Raw genomic sequence first — 16,896 nt, 5'->3', positions numbered from 1 at the left:
TTTGTCCCCATAAGTTTACGAAATCATGAACAACTCCAAAAGCATATGGAGAATCATTGTAGATACCAGCTGATTTTCCTTCTGCCAACTTACAGACTACAATCAGGGCTTTCAGTTCCAGAAGCAACATTTCAAATTTCCTGTCTCAATTGTTCAGGAGCCATCAGTGTACAGAATCGGATCTTTAACAGAGTAATAACCAACAGGACCCACTGTCCGTTTCCATGTTCTTGAGTTAATACTGCCACCATCTGTTTCCTGTTAATTTGCAGGGTAGATGGCTTACCCGTATCAGGGATACTTAATGCAGATTTTGTACATAATGTTGCCTTTAAAGTATTAAATGCCTTCAGATTTTCTTCATTAAGAGTCATGTGGTTGTCAGAGTACTTGTTGCCTTTCAGTGGATAGTTGAGTGATTGAGCAATTTCATCATATGATTTAATCCATGATCTGTTGCATTTCCTTAAACCCAGAAATAATTGAAGTTGCTGAACTGTTGTAGGAGGCTTTGCTGACCTAACAACATTTGAATGATTCTCAGTGATTTCCCATTTATTGTGAAATTTTCTGCCCCAATTAAACTACTTACTTTGCAATTGTGACTTGTGTTCATTTGCTTTGTGACCTTTGGAGGATATATAATCGAGCAAATAAAGCTCATCATGTTCATGGTGGTCTGTAGCTTAAGATGCAATCAGGACATCATCCACATATTGTATAATTGTCAGATCAACGGCTGGTAAGTCTCTCAGGTCTTGTCTCACAGCCATGTGATGGACAGTGGAACTGTTGTGGTGTCCTTGTGGTAGCCTTGTCCATTGGTATTGTTGATAATCAACTGTAAAAGCCAACTATAGTTGACATTCAGGTGCCAGTAGTATGAACCAGAATCCACTGGCCATATCAATAACTGTAAACCACTTGTGTGGTGTCTTCTGGGCATTGAAATAGTTGATGGATCTACCAGCTAGTCAATACATTGATTAACAATGGGTTCCCCTTGTGTCTTCACTCCCTTAGTCTTTATTGGAGCAAGCTGTAACATAGCTGGTAATTCTATTGTTCCATCATTGCCATCCTCACTTGAGTCATTAGGGGCCACTGTAGTGGCCATGTCATGTCCATCCTGTAATTTCTTAGAGTTCGGATGATATCACTGTCATGGAGGGACTGTCAGAGATAGGCTGTAATTCCTTGGGTGGAGCTTCAGAAATAGGTGTTTGCCAGGGCAGAGCACCAACAGTAGTGTCACTAGCAACATCGCTGGAAACAGTGTTAGCAAAAAAGCCACTTGTTGTTGCAGCTGCACGTTTGCATTTTGTTTTAGTTTGCTTCTGGTCTCCATACAATGCGCTCCAATTGAATTACCGTGTTCTTCTTTTGCTCGTTTGGTTAATGCAAACATTTGCCCCTTAGACTTTTTACTGTCTCTATTGTGCTATTTTTGTAGCTTATTGCAAGTTTCACGTTTCTTCCAATTACTAAAGGCTTTACTCATCCTGTTAACTCTTTCAATCGCTTGCACATTCGATCAAACTGACCACGTGGTCTTAACTCTAAAGCAGTAGAAGGCATTTTCTAGTTCTGCCTTCTTATTCTATATTGTTGGTATATTTCACCTGGACTTCTTTTATTAATGTTATGTTCAGATAGAGCTCCAAGGAAGTTTTACGACTTTGGCTATTGTTTAGATTTGATCTTAATTTGTACAGACATCTGATCACTTTGACCACAATCTCAAAATATTAGTAGATTGTAACAGAATAGATTGATCCTGCATTCAAATAGATTGCAACCAAATAGATTACAACTGAATAGATTGTACAACCGATGTTTCTAGTAGGTAGCAAAATAGATCATCGTGCAACCAAAATAGATCATAACCAAATAGATTACAACCCGAAAAGATTGCAAATAATATATTCACTACTATTTTTCTATTTAAGTAGCAATGCATCATTCTTTAATTCTAATTTCTATCTGATATCTGAAGGTAGAATCCATTTTTTGCTCAAACAATGGAGGAGCAGAAGAAGTTCTTACCCCTTTTGTGTAGGCTGCGAAAATTCTCCCTTTGACCTCAATTGCTCCAGGTGCTTAATTTTGAAATGCTGCCAACCACATCATTTGTTGGATTCTGATGTTTTTGAACCAAGCTTCTTTCAGTGTCAGGAAAGAGATGTAAAGCTTGTTACTTCATGATCATTTTGTGAAGAATTATAGAACAAAGGTCTACTAAACCAAGAGAGAGATGGAGACAAAGAAACTAAGATTAAGATGGTGCTGCTTTGTGTTTAGCTGTTTTATATCCATAGATAAGGAATTCCATTCAAATTTATAGATAAGAGTTAACCAATGACAAAGTCAGAAGGTTTCAGAGCTTTCCAGAATTATACTTTGTGTAACCACTGGAAGTATATTAAACTTTGCAGTTTAACAATTATCTGCTTGCATTTTAAGTAGTTCTTATATGCTTATAAGAACTACTTAAAATACAAACAGATAATTGTTAAACTGCAAAGAAAATAACAATTAAGTCTAATCTAAGAATTAAATAATCGGATCCAATAGAGGGGTGGGATGGAAACTGGTGAAAGACAGAATTGGACAAGACAGGGACAATGGGCAGTTGGAACCAGGAGCGAATGAGTCTTGATAACAAGAGGGGAGGAAAGGGATGAAAAAGGTGAACAAAGGGAGAGAGAACCTAAGTAGAGCTGTGGTGTGGAAAAGGAACAGGCAGAAGGGGTGTGGACACACAAAACAGGGAAAACTTATTGATGTTCACACCATTGGGTTGTAGGCTACCCAAGTGAAATATGGGGCATTGCTTGTGTCTTAATTGATGAGAGTATTGATTATAGAGCTGTATTGAGAATTGATGGTGAAATACATTTGAGTATCCTTAATATACAAATGGTACACAATGATATATTGAAGGGAAATAGATTTATGTTTCTTCGTTTAGAATTTGGGCCTGTAAGTTTGAAGATAGCCATGTGCCTTTTCAAATTAAATTAATATATTTTGAGTCTGATTATTGCAGTGAATTAGCAAAACTGGTTTTTAAATTGATGCCAAATGTTGAAAGTAGCTCTAATAATTTACTGTAATCACTTTGAAGGAAATCCAGCATTTATTCTTCAGCAAATCTCTGCCTCCCTAAGATTCTACACCAGACCCCCATATTATTCAGCTCTAAATAGTTCACCTGCTTCTTGGAATTTACTCTGAATTTAATTTCTGCAGCAGAGTATTCAGTTATTATTGACCAGCTCCCAATCTTTCGTTTTATGGGCTTTTATTGTGTGGAAACCTTAAAAAAACAAAATGTTGGGTTAGGTCCAAATAATCTACACAGATCTGTTTTTTTTTGGATGTTGATTGTGAATTTCATAAAACTGGGTTGGTATTAAGCAAGAGAATTATGAATTTTTGATTAAGAATAGCAGCAGGTTCCTCTGTGGCTCTACTATTGTTTCTTCTGGTGATCTCCCTGGTTGAATTTCACTAGATTGCATATTTGGACAGCTTAGCTTTCAATTTTCATTTACAGGTAGAGACTATGCTGGTAACTGCTGACAACTATCTAATGATTCATAGAAACATAGAAACATAGAAACATAGAAAATAGGTGCAGGAGTAGGCCATTCGGCCCTTCGAGCCTGCACCGCCATTTATTATGATCATGGCTGATCATCCAACTCAGAACCCAGCCTTCCCTCCATACCCCCTGACCCCTGTAGCCACAAGGGCCATATCTAACTTCCTTTTAAACATAGCTAATGAACTGGCCTCAACAGTTTGCTGTGGCAGAGAATTCCACAGATTCACCACTCTCTGTGTGAAGAAGTTTTTCCTAACCTCGGTCCTAAAAGGCTTCCCCTCTATCCTCAAACTGTGACCCCTCGTTCTAGACCTCCCCAACATCGGGAACAATCTTCCTGCATCTAGCCTGTCCAATCCCTTTAGGATCTTATACGTTTCAATCAGATCCCCCCTCAATCTTCTAAATTCCAACGAGTACAAGCCCAGTTCATCCAGTCTTTCTTCATATGAAAGACCTGCCATCCCAGGAATCAATCTGGTGAACCTTCTTTGTACTCCCTCTATGGCAAAGATGTCTTTCCTCAGATTAGGGGACCAAAACTGCACACAATACTCCAGGTGTGGTCTCACCAAGGCCTTGTACAACTGCAGTAGTACCTCCCTGCTCCTGTACTCGAATCCTCTCGCTATAAATGCCAGCATACCGTTCGCCTTTTTCACCGCCTGCTGTACCTGCATGCCCACTTTCAATGACTGGTGTATAATGACACCCAGGTCTCGTTGCACCTCCCCTTTTCCTAATCGGCCACCATTCAGATAATAATCTGTTTTCCTATTTTTGCCACCAAAGTGGATAACTTCACATTTATCCACATTAAATTGCATCTGCCATGAGTTTGCCCACTCACCCAACCTATCCAAGTCACCCTGCATCCTCTTAGCATCCTCCTCACTGCTAACACTGCCACCCAGCTTCGTGTCATCCGCAAACTTGGAGATGCTGCATTTAATTCCCTCATCCAAGTCATTAATATATATTGTAAACAACTGGGGTCCCAGCACTGAGCCTTGCGGTACCCCACTAGTCACCGCCTGCCATTCTGAAAAGGTCCCGTTTATTCCCACTCTTTGCTTCCTGTCTGCTAACCAATTCTCCACCCACACCAATACCTTACCCCCAATACCGTGTGCTTTAAGTTTGCACACTAATCTCCTATGTGGGACCTTGTCAAAAGCCTTTTGAAAATCCAAATATACCACATCCACTGGTTCTCCCCTATCCACTCTACTAGTTACATCCTCAAAAAATTCTATGAGATTCGTCAGACATGATTTTCCTTTCACAAATCCATGCTGACTTTGTCCGATCATTTCACCGCTTTCCAAATGTGCTGTTATCACATCCTTGATAACTGACTCCAGCAGTTTCCCCACCACCTCATCCCTTTTCCTACCTATGTCATTGGTACCTATATGTACCAGGACCTCTGGCTCTTCACCCTCCCACTTCAGGATATCTTGGACACGATCAGAAATATCCCGGACCCTGGCACCAGGGAGGCAAACTACCATCCGAGTCTCTGGACTACGTCCACAGAATCGCCTATCTGACCCCCTTACTATCGAGTCCCCTATCACAACTGCCCTCCTCTTCCTTGCCCTACCCTTCTGAGCTACAGGGCCAGACTCTGTGCCGGAGGCAGGGCCACTGTCGCTTCCCCCGGGTAAGCTGTCCCCCCCAACAGTACTCAAACAGGAGTATAAATTCAGATTTATAATTATCAGAACAGGCAGGAAGGGAGGTAGAGAGTAAGGGTTGAAAATGGATTTATAATAATGTGGAGAGTGAAGAATGTGGATTGCGAAGACTTGGGTAGATCCAGAAAGGAAATGGTTTTATTACAGACTTGAAAAGAGGAGAAATGATCATGTTACTGGGTAGCTTACTTTCATATTTCGTCTTTTCTCTCCTTATTGTTTTTTTAGTTGCCTTCAGTTGGATTTTAAGAGCTTTCCAATTCCCGAACTTCCCACAAAATGCTGGAGGAACTCAGCAGATCAGGCAGCATCTATGGAAAAAAGTACAATCAATGTTACCCACGGAAGCTGCCTGGCCTGCTGAGCTCCTCCATCATTTTGTGTGTGTTGCTTGAATTTCCAGCATCTGCAGATTTTCTCTTGCCTCTAACTTCCCACTAATTTTTGCTATATTATATGCTTTTTGCTGTCTTTGACTTCTCTTGTCAGCCACAGTTGCCTTAGAATACTTTTTCATCTTTGGAATGTATCTGTCATGTGTTTTCCGAATTGCTACCAGAAACTCCAGCCATTGCTTTTCTCCCATCATCCCTACTAGTGTCCCCTTCCAATGAATCTTGGCCAGCTCCTCTCTCATGCCTCTGTAATTCTCTTTACTCCACTGTGACAGTATTTCTGTTTTTGCACATTTTTAAATAATTATTCAATATACGTAATTGATTTACTTGTTTATTTATTATTATGTTTTTTTTCTCTCTCTGCTATATTATGTATTGCATTGAACTGCTGCTGCTAAGTTAACAAATTTCACGTGACATGCCGGTGATAATAAACCAGATTCTGATTCTGATGCATTTGATTTTAACTTCGCCCTCTCAAACTGCAGGGTGCATTCCGAGGTGACCAGAACTGCACATAATGCTCCAGTTGTGGTCTGACTAAAGTGTTGTATAGCTTTTAGCATTTAAAACTCCCTTCTCTCATACTCAGCACTCCTATCAAATGAAGACTAGCGTGGAATTCACTTTCTTTATCGCCTTATCCACTTGAGTAGCCCCTTCCAGTGATTTATGGACCCCTAGATCCCTCAATACTATTAAGGTGTCCACCATTAACTATATACCTTCTCCTTTTATTTGACCTCCCAAAGTGCAACACCATTTTAGCCTGTGTGAAACCATATCTGCCACTCCTCTGTCCATAACTGTAACTCATCTATATCCCGCTGTATTATTTGGAAGTCCTTTACATTGTCTATAGCTCTACCAATCTTGGTATCAGCTGCAAATTGCTAATCCATCCATCTACATTTTCATCCAAATCATTAAGTTATATCATAGAAAACAAAGATCCCAGCACTGATCCACGTGGACACAGCCCTTCGGCCAGAATAACAGCCTTCTTTCTGTCTTCTGAGTGAACAAGTTGTGAACCCAAACTTCCAGTTCACCCTGTATCCCCTGCGTCTTTATCCTCTGAATCAACATACCATAATGGGCATTATCAAATACCTGTAGATGATCTCCACTGCCTTGCCCTCATCAAGATCCTTCGTCACCTCCTCAAAAAAATTCAATCAATTCTGTAAGGCACAATCTGCCTGGATCAAAACTATGCTGACAGTCCTTAAACAGGCCATGCCTTTCGAAAGTTCATAAATTTTATACCTCATTGTCCTCTCCAGAACTGTCTCTACTGACAGGAGATGGGACAAAGGCAGGTTATTGGCACCTTAAAACCGGTCGCTTCGGGCAGATGGGGCTTGTCAGCAGTGGTTGGTCAGCTAGGAGAAGGAAAATTCTTATCTCAAACTTCTGCTGCCTTGCAGTTATACCCAATCACGGGAAGGCTTTTGGAGTAAATCCCAAGGAAAAATCTGGAGCTGGAGTCCCTAAGGCAGTCCTACACTGAGTTCAATGCTGACTGGCAAATCCTGCGACGCCGTTGGTGCCAAACTGTATCGGTCCCTGCTGTTCCTTTGGGTTCATCACCTGCATGGTGAAGGGGAGCCTGCTACATGGGCAATAGCTTGCTCTCCATATCGTACTGCCCTGGGATGCATATCACACAGACAGCTGGGAGGCAACATCCATGATTGACTCTGACCAACAGAGGGCCTCAAGTATAAAATGCCTTGTGACCTTCCTTGATCCTGTTTGCCAAGGACATTTCATGACTCATTTTGGCCATCCTAATCACCTGCTTCAGCACTTTCCTGCTTATGTTCTACAAAGGTCTAGTCTGATTTTAGCTTTAAACTTTACTTGTGCTTCCTTCTCCTTCCTGACTAAATTTAAGACTTCTCGGGTCAACCAAGATCCCCTTCCCTTGGAATAGGCAGATCCTGAACTCTGATCAGCTGATTTTTTTTTTTAAAAGGCTCCCATACAGTGCTGGGCAAAAGTCTTGAGCACATGTAAAAAAAATTCTGTAAAGCGAAGATGCTTTTAAAAATAACAAGTGAAAAGTTTCTAAGTATCAACAAAAATTACGATGAAGAGCAGTGGTGGTGGCATCCATTAGTCTCACAAGACTATGGATCTGCGCCTGGAAAGTCTTGCTTCAGTCTGTGTTAAAGCAGCGTCTGTTGTGGCTGTAGAGGCCCACACGGGAGTGACAGTCTCGGCTGCAGCGACTGCACTTGAAGGCACTGTCCTCCAGTGTAGTCTTGATGCTGTTTCCTCAGCAGCAAGCCTCAGCTTCTCTTCTCCTCTTTTCAAATCTCTGCGTAGTTCCAGTCTCCAGTGAGAACGATCGCTTGCAATGTTCTCTTACCTCTCGACGTTCGTGTTCAGTGACTTCTTGTCTGTCTTGCAAACGTCTTTGAAACGAAGATGGGGCCGCCTTGTGCTCTCTTGCCGGAGGCCAGTTCCCCGTACAGCAGGTCCTTCGGGATCCTCCCGTCTGACATGCGGTGTACGTGGCCCAGCCAGCGGAGACGGCATTGTTGGAGCAGGGTGAAGAGGCTGGGTATCTGGGCACGGGCCAGGACCTCATTGTTGGTGAATTGGTCAGTCCACTTGATGTCCAGAATGCGCCTCAGGCTGTGAAGGCGGAAGGCATTGAGACGCCGCTCTTGTCTGGAGTAGAGGCTCCAGGTCTCGCTGCTGTAAAGCAGTGTGCTGAGGACGCAGGCCCTGTAGACTGCAACTTTGTTCAGTCTGTCCCGGCTGAGGGCGAAAACCAAGGTTCGTGAAGTACTCATCAGGGACATGTTGCAGACGATGCAGCACTGGCAACACACTCTAAAGAGCAACTGCAACGCCTCATGGACAGCTTCTCAAGAGCTTGCCGGGACTCCAGCTTGACCATCAGCCTGAGGAAAACCAACATGTTGGGCCAAGGCGTTGAGCACCCCCCTGCCATTACCATCAACAACTACCAGCTGGAGGTAGTTCACGAGTTTACATACCTTGGCTCCACCATCACGGACAGCCTCTCCCTAGACCCCGAGATCAACAAACGGATCGGACGAGCAGCCTCAACATTCGCCAGGCTGACAGAGAGTCTGGGAGAACAGAAAGAGCAGTAAGCAGTAAAAAACTAAATAAAATCAATATGTTGTGTGACCATCCTTTATCTTTAAAACTGCATCAATTCTCTTAGGTACACTATTGTGCAGTTTTACAAGAAAATCAACTGGTAGGTTGTTCCAAGAATCTTGGTGAACTTGCCACAGGTCTTCTACTGACTTTGGTTGTCCTGCTTGCCTGTGTCTTTCCAGGTAATCCCAGGCAGCCTCAGTGATGTTGAGATCAGGGCTCTGTGGAGGTTATATCATCCGTTGCAGTACTCTGTGTTCTTATTTTTGCTGAAGATAGTTCTTTATGACCTTGGCCATGTTTTTTAGGGTCAGTGTCCTGCTACAGAATGAAGTTGGGCCTGATGGTATTGCATGATGGATGAGAATCTGCTTGCACTTCTCAGCATTTGAGGATTCCATTAATTCTGACAAGATTACCAACTCCATTTGCATGGACAGAGTGGATGTGGCAAAGTTGTTTCCCATGGTGGGGGAGTCTAGTACGAGAGGGCATGACTTAAGGATTGAAGTACGCCCATTCAGAACAAAGATGTGAAGAAATTTTTTTAGCCAGAGGGTAGTGAGTCTGTGGAATTTGTTGCCACGGGCGGCAGTGGAGGCCAAGTCATTGGGTGTATTTAAAGCAGAGATTGATAGATATCAGAGTAGCCAGGGCATCAAAGGTTATGGTGAGAAGGCGGGGGAGTGGGACTAAATGGGAGAATGGATCAGCTCATGATAAAATGGCAGAGCAGACTCGATGGGCCAAATGGCTGACTTCTGCTCCTTTGTCTTATGGTCGTATGGTCTAAATGCAGCCCCAAACCTGGAAGGAATCTCCTCTGTGCTTCACTGTTGGGTGCAGACTCTCATCCATGTAGCGCTCTCCAGCTCTTCTCTGGACAAACTGCCTCCTGTTTGAGCCAAAAATTTCAAATTTTAGAAACATAGAAAGCCTACAGCACAATACAGACCCTTGGGCCCACAAAGCTGTGCCACACATGTCCTTACCTTAGAATTTACCTAGGGTTACCCATAGCCCTCTATTTTCCTAAGCTCCATATACCTATCCAGAAGTCTCTTAAACGACCCTATCATATCCGCCTTCACCACTGTTGCTGGCAACCCATTCCACGCACTCTCCACTCTCTGTGTAAAAAAACTTACCCCTGACATCCCCTCTGTACCTACTTCCAAGCACCTTAAAACTGTGCCCTCTCATGTTAGACATTTCAGCCCTGGGAAAAAGCCTCTGACTCTCCACACGATCCACACGATCAATGCCTTTCATCATCTTGTACACCCTAAATTTTGACTCGTCGGTCCAGAGCACTTGCTGCCATCGTTCAGCAGCCCAGTCCCTGTGTCTTGTGTGTAGGTGAGTCTCTGGGCTTTCTTTCCACTTTAGAGGAATGGCTTTTTGGCAGCAACTCTTCCATGAGGACCACCTCTGACAAGACTTCATTGGAGCATAGAGGGGTATACTTGAGTTCCAGTGGTTTCTAAGAGTTCAGAGCTGATATCAGTGCTGGATTACTTCTGATTTGAAGGGAGTATCATTTTGATGTATCTTTCATCCACTGCACTATTTCCATGAGTGACCACTGTGTTTCTATTCCTCAACCTTGTCTGGTCCTTTGTGTTCCTTCAGAAGAGCTTAGGCAGCACATCTTGAAACTCATGTCTGCCATGAAATTTCTGCTTGGAAAAGATCTTGTTGATGCAGGATGACCACCTGGTGTCTTGTTGCTATGCTCACTCTTGCCATAGCATAAGAATTGATGATTTGAAGATTAAACTGTCACATCTGCCACACCCTAACCTTTTAATTCACCCAGTTGTATTCCTTCTACACCCATTTCTGTTTCAGTTCATTCAACTCATTTTGTCATTGATCATCAGCACCCGTTTGTTTTCTTTGTTTAATCATGCACTGGACTATATACTTACAAAGTAATCAACATTTTACTTGAAAAGTAAATAGGAATGGGAAATCGAATTAAAATGGGTGGCCACTGGGAGATACCCCTTCTTTCACAGACAGAGGGTAGGTGCTTGGCAAAACGGTCTCCCAATCTATGTCGGGTTTACTGATACATAGGATATACATTGGGAGCACTGGATACAGTATATGACCCTACTGTTGGGGTTCCACTTCCCATTCCCATTCCCATTCCAATATATCAAACCATGATCTCTTCTGCTGTTGCAATGAGGCCACATTCAGGTTGGAGGAACAACACCTTTTATTCCATTTGGGTAGCCTCCCACCTGCTGGTATAAACATCGATTTCACAAACTTCTGGTAACTGCCCACCCTCCCCCAATTTCACCATTCCCCATCCCCTTTTTCCTCTCTCACTTTATCTCCTTGCCATGCATTTTGCCTCGCTCTGGTGGTCCTATCCCCTTTTCTTTCTTCCATGGCCATCTGTTCTCTCCTATCAGACTCTCCCTTCTCCAGCCCTGTACCTCTTTCACCAATCAACTTCCCAGCTCTTACTTCATCCCTCACCCTCCTGGTTTCACCAATCACCTTGTGTTTTTCCCTCCCCTCCCCCTCTCCCCCACTTTTTAACTCTACTCCTCACTTCTTTCTCTCCAGTCCTGCTGAAGGGTCTCGGCCCAAAACTTCGACTGTACTTTTTTCCATTGATGCTGCCTGACCTGCTGAGTTCCTCCAGCATTTTGTGTCTATTACTTAATGTGCTACTTTAACAGAATACAAAATATTCTGTATAATTTTTTTGCAAAATGGATGTTTGGAAATCTAAAATTTGCCCTTTTCTACTAACACACCAATCCAGAAGATAAACATAGAACATCTAAAACTAAATTTATATAAAATGCCTAGGGTGCCTAATACTTTTGCACAATACTGTATGTCAGGCATGGACAGCAGCTGTGAATAAATAAATAACCCTTACATCCTTATCTTGTAGTTCGTCCAGTAGAACCGGGAGGCTTGCTAGTGCTACTTGGGGGAAGTCAAATTAGAATGACAGTGGGATGGAAACTACAGCAACAGGGTGAGAATTGATAGAGTTGAGGGAAAGAAAGATAGTATGACAAGTAAGATTGAAAGCAAGGACTGTAAAGGACAGGCTAATAAATATGGTGGGACCGATGGGCTGTATGATTTTATTTCAGCACGAGGAGTATTACAGGTACGGAAGATTAACTTAGAGCTTGGAGCTGAACACGGAATTACAGAGACTTGGTTGTGTGAGGGATGGGAATGCTAGTTCTGTGTTCATGGGTTTGGTTGTTTTAGACATAATGCTGGAGCGAGGGAAGGTGACACTGATAAGGAAGAATATCACAGCAGTATTCAGAAAGGGCACATTCACAGAGGCAATTTGGATGGAGTTCGAAAATAAGAAAGGGGCTGATGGGTTTATACTAAACCACCACCCCCCCCCCCATCCAATAGCCACCAAGAGGTAGAGGAACAGATATGTTGACAGATTATGGAAAGGAGGAAGAACAACAGGGTTGTTATAGTGGGGGACTTTAACTTTCCTAGTTTCAATGGTTTGTAACTCTACCTCCACAGTTCAATCTCTGATAAATTTGTAAAATTGATTTCCCTCTCAGTAAGTTTGACTGTCAGACAGCTGCCTGTTTCCTTTATTTAATCAATTGCTGTCCTTTTAGCCATATATTTCTCAATGGGGTACAACTTGGCAAACTTTCATGTATTTTTCCAAATGTCTATTATTATTCTCTGTGCTAGATTTTAATATGATTTCCCAGACACTTCAGGTAGTTTTCCTTCATACCAGTGTCCTTGGCATCACTTAAGCGTAGGACTCAATGTCATCAGAGAACTCAACTTGAAATTCTATCAATAGAGCACTGCCCAAAGGATCCTTTATCATAAAGTCACTAATCTTTGCATTATAGAACACACATCGGTCAGTTGAAGTACGTATTCTTCCAGGAAAATGACCTGAATAAACTCCATGAAAATGTATTTGTCCAATCAATACATATTTCTTCCCCTCGATTGTCATATTTACTTCATTGCACGCTCCTGTTATTCTTTTGTTTTATATTTTCTCACCGCAGGAATGATTATCATTTGGCCCTTAAACAAATTCTGCTGGCTTAGCTGTCCCTGATTATTTCAGATTAGTCTGTCTGTCCATAAATCGCAAAGCTCACTTCATGTGGCACAAGGAGATTAGCACTGAAATTATAATTAAAAATATTTAACATTTTAATGAAACATAATAGTGAAGACTTTGCATTCTTAATACATTTTGTGCAGTAATTCTTAAGCAGGAGATTTTACTGATGTTTCCTTTCCACTCACTTTTTTTTGGGAATTATTTTTATTCATCTGAAGTCACAAAAAATATTAATCCACCTGATACCAAGGCTGTTAGAAGTATTGCAAATGATGTGCTTGCTGCAATTAATCTTTTCTGTGATTTGACTTTCAGGACCATGCCAAGTATATTGGAATATTTAAGCTACAACTGTAATTTCATGGCTATCCTAGCCGGACCCTTCTACACATATAAAGACTACATTGCTTTCATTGAAGGCAGAACGTTGCACAGGAAGAGTACTGCAGTAAATGGAAAAGGGGATGAACAATATGATAATGTAGAACCTTCACCTGTGGTGAGATTTTTTTCTCAATGGCAATCTTGCTTAAACCTGGAGTTAAGCTATTTTGAAATATAGGGATCTATTGAATTAATTTGACATTTAATGTTGTGTGTTATAGACCACAGAATATAACTTAGTCTAAATTAATTCTTCAGTTGATAACCTCCAGAAGCAGCACTATGGTTAACAATGTTTTGGGGAAGTGACATGCCTTGCAATTATATTAAAAATTGCAAATAAGTACTATTCCACATTATTTCCCAGTTTTCCTGTCATCATACTAGTTTGTTTTACTGCAGTTAATAGTAACCTAGTGATTACCAAAAGTTTAAGAGAAATTTTAAGTTATTAAGAATTAGGTCTGACTTAGACTGAATTGTCAATCCCCACATAGTTAATTTTGAATTTAAATTACCAGACATTTTAAAACTGAGCTAATTGAATAATTTGTCATAATTTTCAACATCTAAGCACTGAGGATCTTTCATGGCCAAGAGGCAACACAGTAATCTGTGCTTGAATTTAAAGCATCGGAAACATTGGCGATCACCTTGATGAAATTCTGCTTTGAAGCTAATTTAATTGTTTTTGGATCCCAGAAGAAACCAAAATGACATGAAATTTGAGCTGCTGCTACATAGAAAAGTTATTATACAGATGTGATCTGCCTATGTTAGCTGTAAACTGTGGTGAATGATATTCTGCAAGCAGACCACAGGGTACTGACACCTAAGAAAATTACTGCATAAGTTTCAGAAGGGAATGAAAGCATTATTTTGAACAGATGGCAGGGGGTAATGGTAAGGAGCACAGCTGGAATGTTCAACCCAATAGCTACAAACTTGTCAGTTTAACCTTGGTTGTGAGGAATGTTCTGGAAATGATAATCACTCACAGACTAAAACTGTGAGTCAATCTGTGAAAGCCTGCAGGATTTGTTAAAAGTTAATCGAACCCGATTATTTATTTACAATTTTGTGATGAAATACCAGAAGGGTTGATGTATACTTCAAAAAGATTTGATAAACTGCTACATAACAGACCAGGTATCTTAAATGTTTAAAACAGGAAATAGAAAAGGTGTGTCAAATGGGCAATGTTACGATGGCCATGGGAGATTTTAACATGCAGATCAATTGGGGAAAACCAGGTTGGTACTGGATCTCAAGAAAATGAATTTGTTGAATGCCTACAAGATGGCTTTTTAGAGCAGATTGTCATTGAGCCTACTAGGGAATCAGCAAAACTCAATTGGGTGTTATGTAATGAACCAGTGGCAATGAGGGAGCTTAAGGTAAAAGAGCTCTTAGGAGCCAGTGATTACAACATGATTGAGTTCAACTTGAAATTTGATAGGGAGAAAGGAAAGTCTGATGTAGCAGTTTTTCTTTCGTGGAGTAAAGGAAATTACAGTGGTATGAGAGAGGAGTTGGCCAAAATAAATTGGAAGGAGATGCTGGCAGGGATGGCAGCAGAGCAGCAATGGCGTGAGCTTCTTGGAAAAATGAGGAAGGTGCAGGACAGATGAATTCCAAAAACAAAGAAATAGTCAAGTGGCAAAATAGTACACCATGGCTGACAAGGGAAGTCAAAGCTAATGTCAAAACAAAAGAGACGGCATACAACAAAGCAAAAATTAATGGGAAGATGGAGGATTGGGAAGTTTTTAAAAACCTACGGAGAGAAACTAAAAGAATCATAAGAAGAGAAAAGATGAAATATGAAAACAAGCTAGCAAACAATACCAAAGTGGACAGTTAAAGCTTTCTCAAGTAGATAAAAATAAAAGAGAAATGAGAGTAGATATAGGACTGCTAGAAAAAGAGGCTGGAGAAATAAGGGGCAAGGAGATGGCAGATGAACTAATGAGTATTTTGCATCAGTCTTCACTGTGGAAGACACTAACAGTGTGCCAGACATTGTAGTGTATGAAGGAACAAAAGTGAGTGCAGTTACTATTACAAGGGAGAAGGTGCTCAAAAAGCTGAAAGCCCTAAGGGTACATAAGTCACCTGGACCAGATGAACTGCACACTAGGGTTCTGAAAGAGGTAGCATTGGAGATTGTGGAGCCATTAGCAAGGACCTTTAAAAAATCATGAGGATTGCAAATGTCACTCCACTCTTTAAGAAAGGAGGAAAGCAGCAGAAAGGAAATTATAGACCAGTTAGCCTGACCTCAATTGGCTGGTAAGATGTTGAAGTCAATTGTTAAGGATGATATTATAGATGATGGTGACACAGGACAAGATGGGGCAAATTCAGCATGGTTTCCTTCAGAGAAAATCTTGCTTGACAAACCTATTCAAATTCTTTCAGGAGATTACACGAAGGATAGTAAAGAGTATGGGGTGGATGTTGTATATTTGGATTTTCGGAAGGCCTTTGACAAGGTGCCATACATGAGTCTATTTACCAAGTTAAGAGCCCATGGTATTAAAGGAAAGTTACTGGCATGGTTAGGACATTGACTGATTTGGTAGGAGGCAGCAAGTGGGAATAAAAGGATTCTTTTCTGGTTGGCTGCCAGTGAGTAGTGATGTTCCGCAGGGGTTGGTGTTGGGACCACTTCTTTTCATGCTGGATAACAATGATTTAGATAATGGAATAGATGGCTTTGTTGCCAAATTTGCAGATGATATGAAGGTTGGTGGAGGAGCAGGTAGTATTGAGGAAAAAGGTACGCTGCAGAAGGACTTAGACAGATTAAAAGAATGGGCAAGAATGTGGCTAATGAAATACAATGTTGGAAAAAGCATGGTCATACACTTTAGTAGTACAAATAAATGTGCAGACTGTTTTCTAAACGGGGATAAAATCCAAAAATCTGAGATGCAAAGTGACATATGAGTCCTTGTGTAGAACACTCTGAAGGTTAACTTGCAGGTAGAGCCGGTGGTGAGGAAGGCAACTGCAAAGTTAGCTTTCATTTCAAGAGTTCTTGAATACTAGAGCAAGGATGTGATGCTGAGGCTTTACAATGCACTGGTGAGGCCTGACCTTGAGTATTGTGAGCAGTTTTGGACTCCTTATCTAAGAAAAGATATGCTGGCATTGGAGACATTCCAGAGGTGGTTTACAAGGATGATTCCGGGAATGAAATGGTTTTTGTATGAGGAACCTTTGATAGCTCTGGGTCTGTATTCACTGGAATTTTGAAGGATGAGGGAGGGATCTCATTGAAATCTTTCGAATGTTGAAAGGCCTAGACAGAGTAGATGCGGAAAGGATGTTTCCTGTGGTGGGCGAGTCTAGGACAAGAGGGCACAGCCTCAGGATAGAGGGGCATCCATTTAAAACAGAGATGTGGAGAAATTTCTTTAGCCAGAGGGTGGTGAATTTGTGGAATTTGTTATCACAGGCAGCTGTGGAGGCCAGGTCATTGGGTGTATTTAAGGCAGAGGTTGATTGGACATGGCATCAAAGGTTACTGGAAGAAGGCTG

General features: G+C 41.5%; 1 protein-coding gene across 2 annotated transcripts in view; it reads left to right on the top strand.

Annotated features, from left to right (window-relative positions):
• Positions 1 to 16,896, top strand: part of mboat2b (membrane bound O-acyltransferase domain containing 2b) — a 181,693-nt gene that overhangs the window by 143,463 nt on the left and 21,334 nt on the right. For both annotated transcript variants that reach the window (XM_063038088.1, XM_063038095.1), the window contains exon 7: positions 13,282 to 13,465. In XM_063038088.1, the coding sequence (XP_062894158.1) occupies positions 13,282 to 13,465 (184 nt within the window). The remainder of the gene's footprint in view (positions 1 to 13,281; positions 13,466 to 16,896) is intronic.

This window comes from Mobula hypostoma, chromosome 2, assembly GCF_963921235.1.
Source record: "Mobula hypostoma chromosome 2, sMobHyp1.1, whole genome shotgun sequence".
In the NCBI taxonomy this organism is placed as follows: Eukaryota; Metazoa; Chordata; class Chondrichthyes; order Myliobatiformes; family Myliobatidae; genus Mobula; species Mobula hypostoma.
Note: the sequence above shows the minus strand (reverse complement) of the source record. Positions and strands in the feature narration are given on the sequence as shown.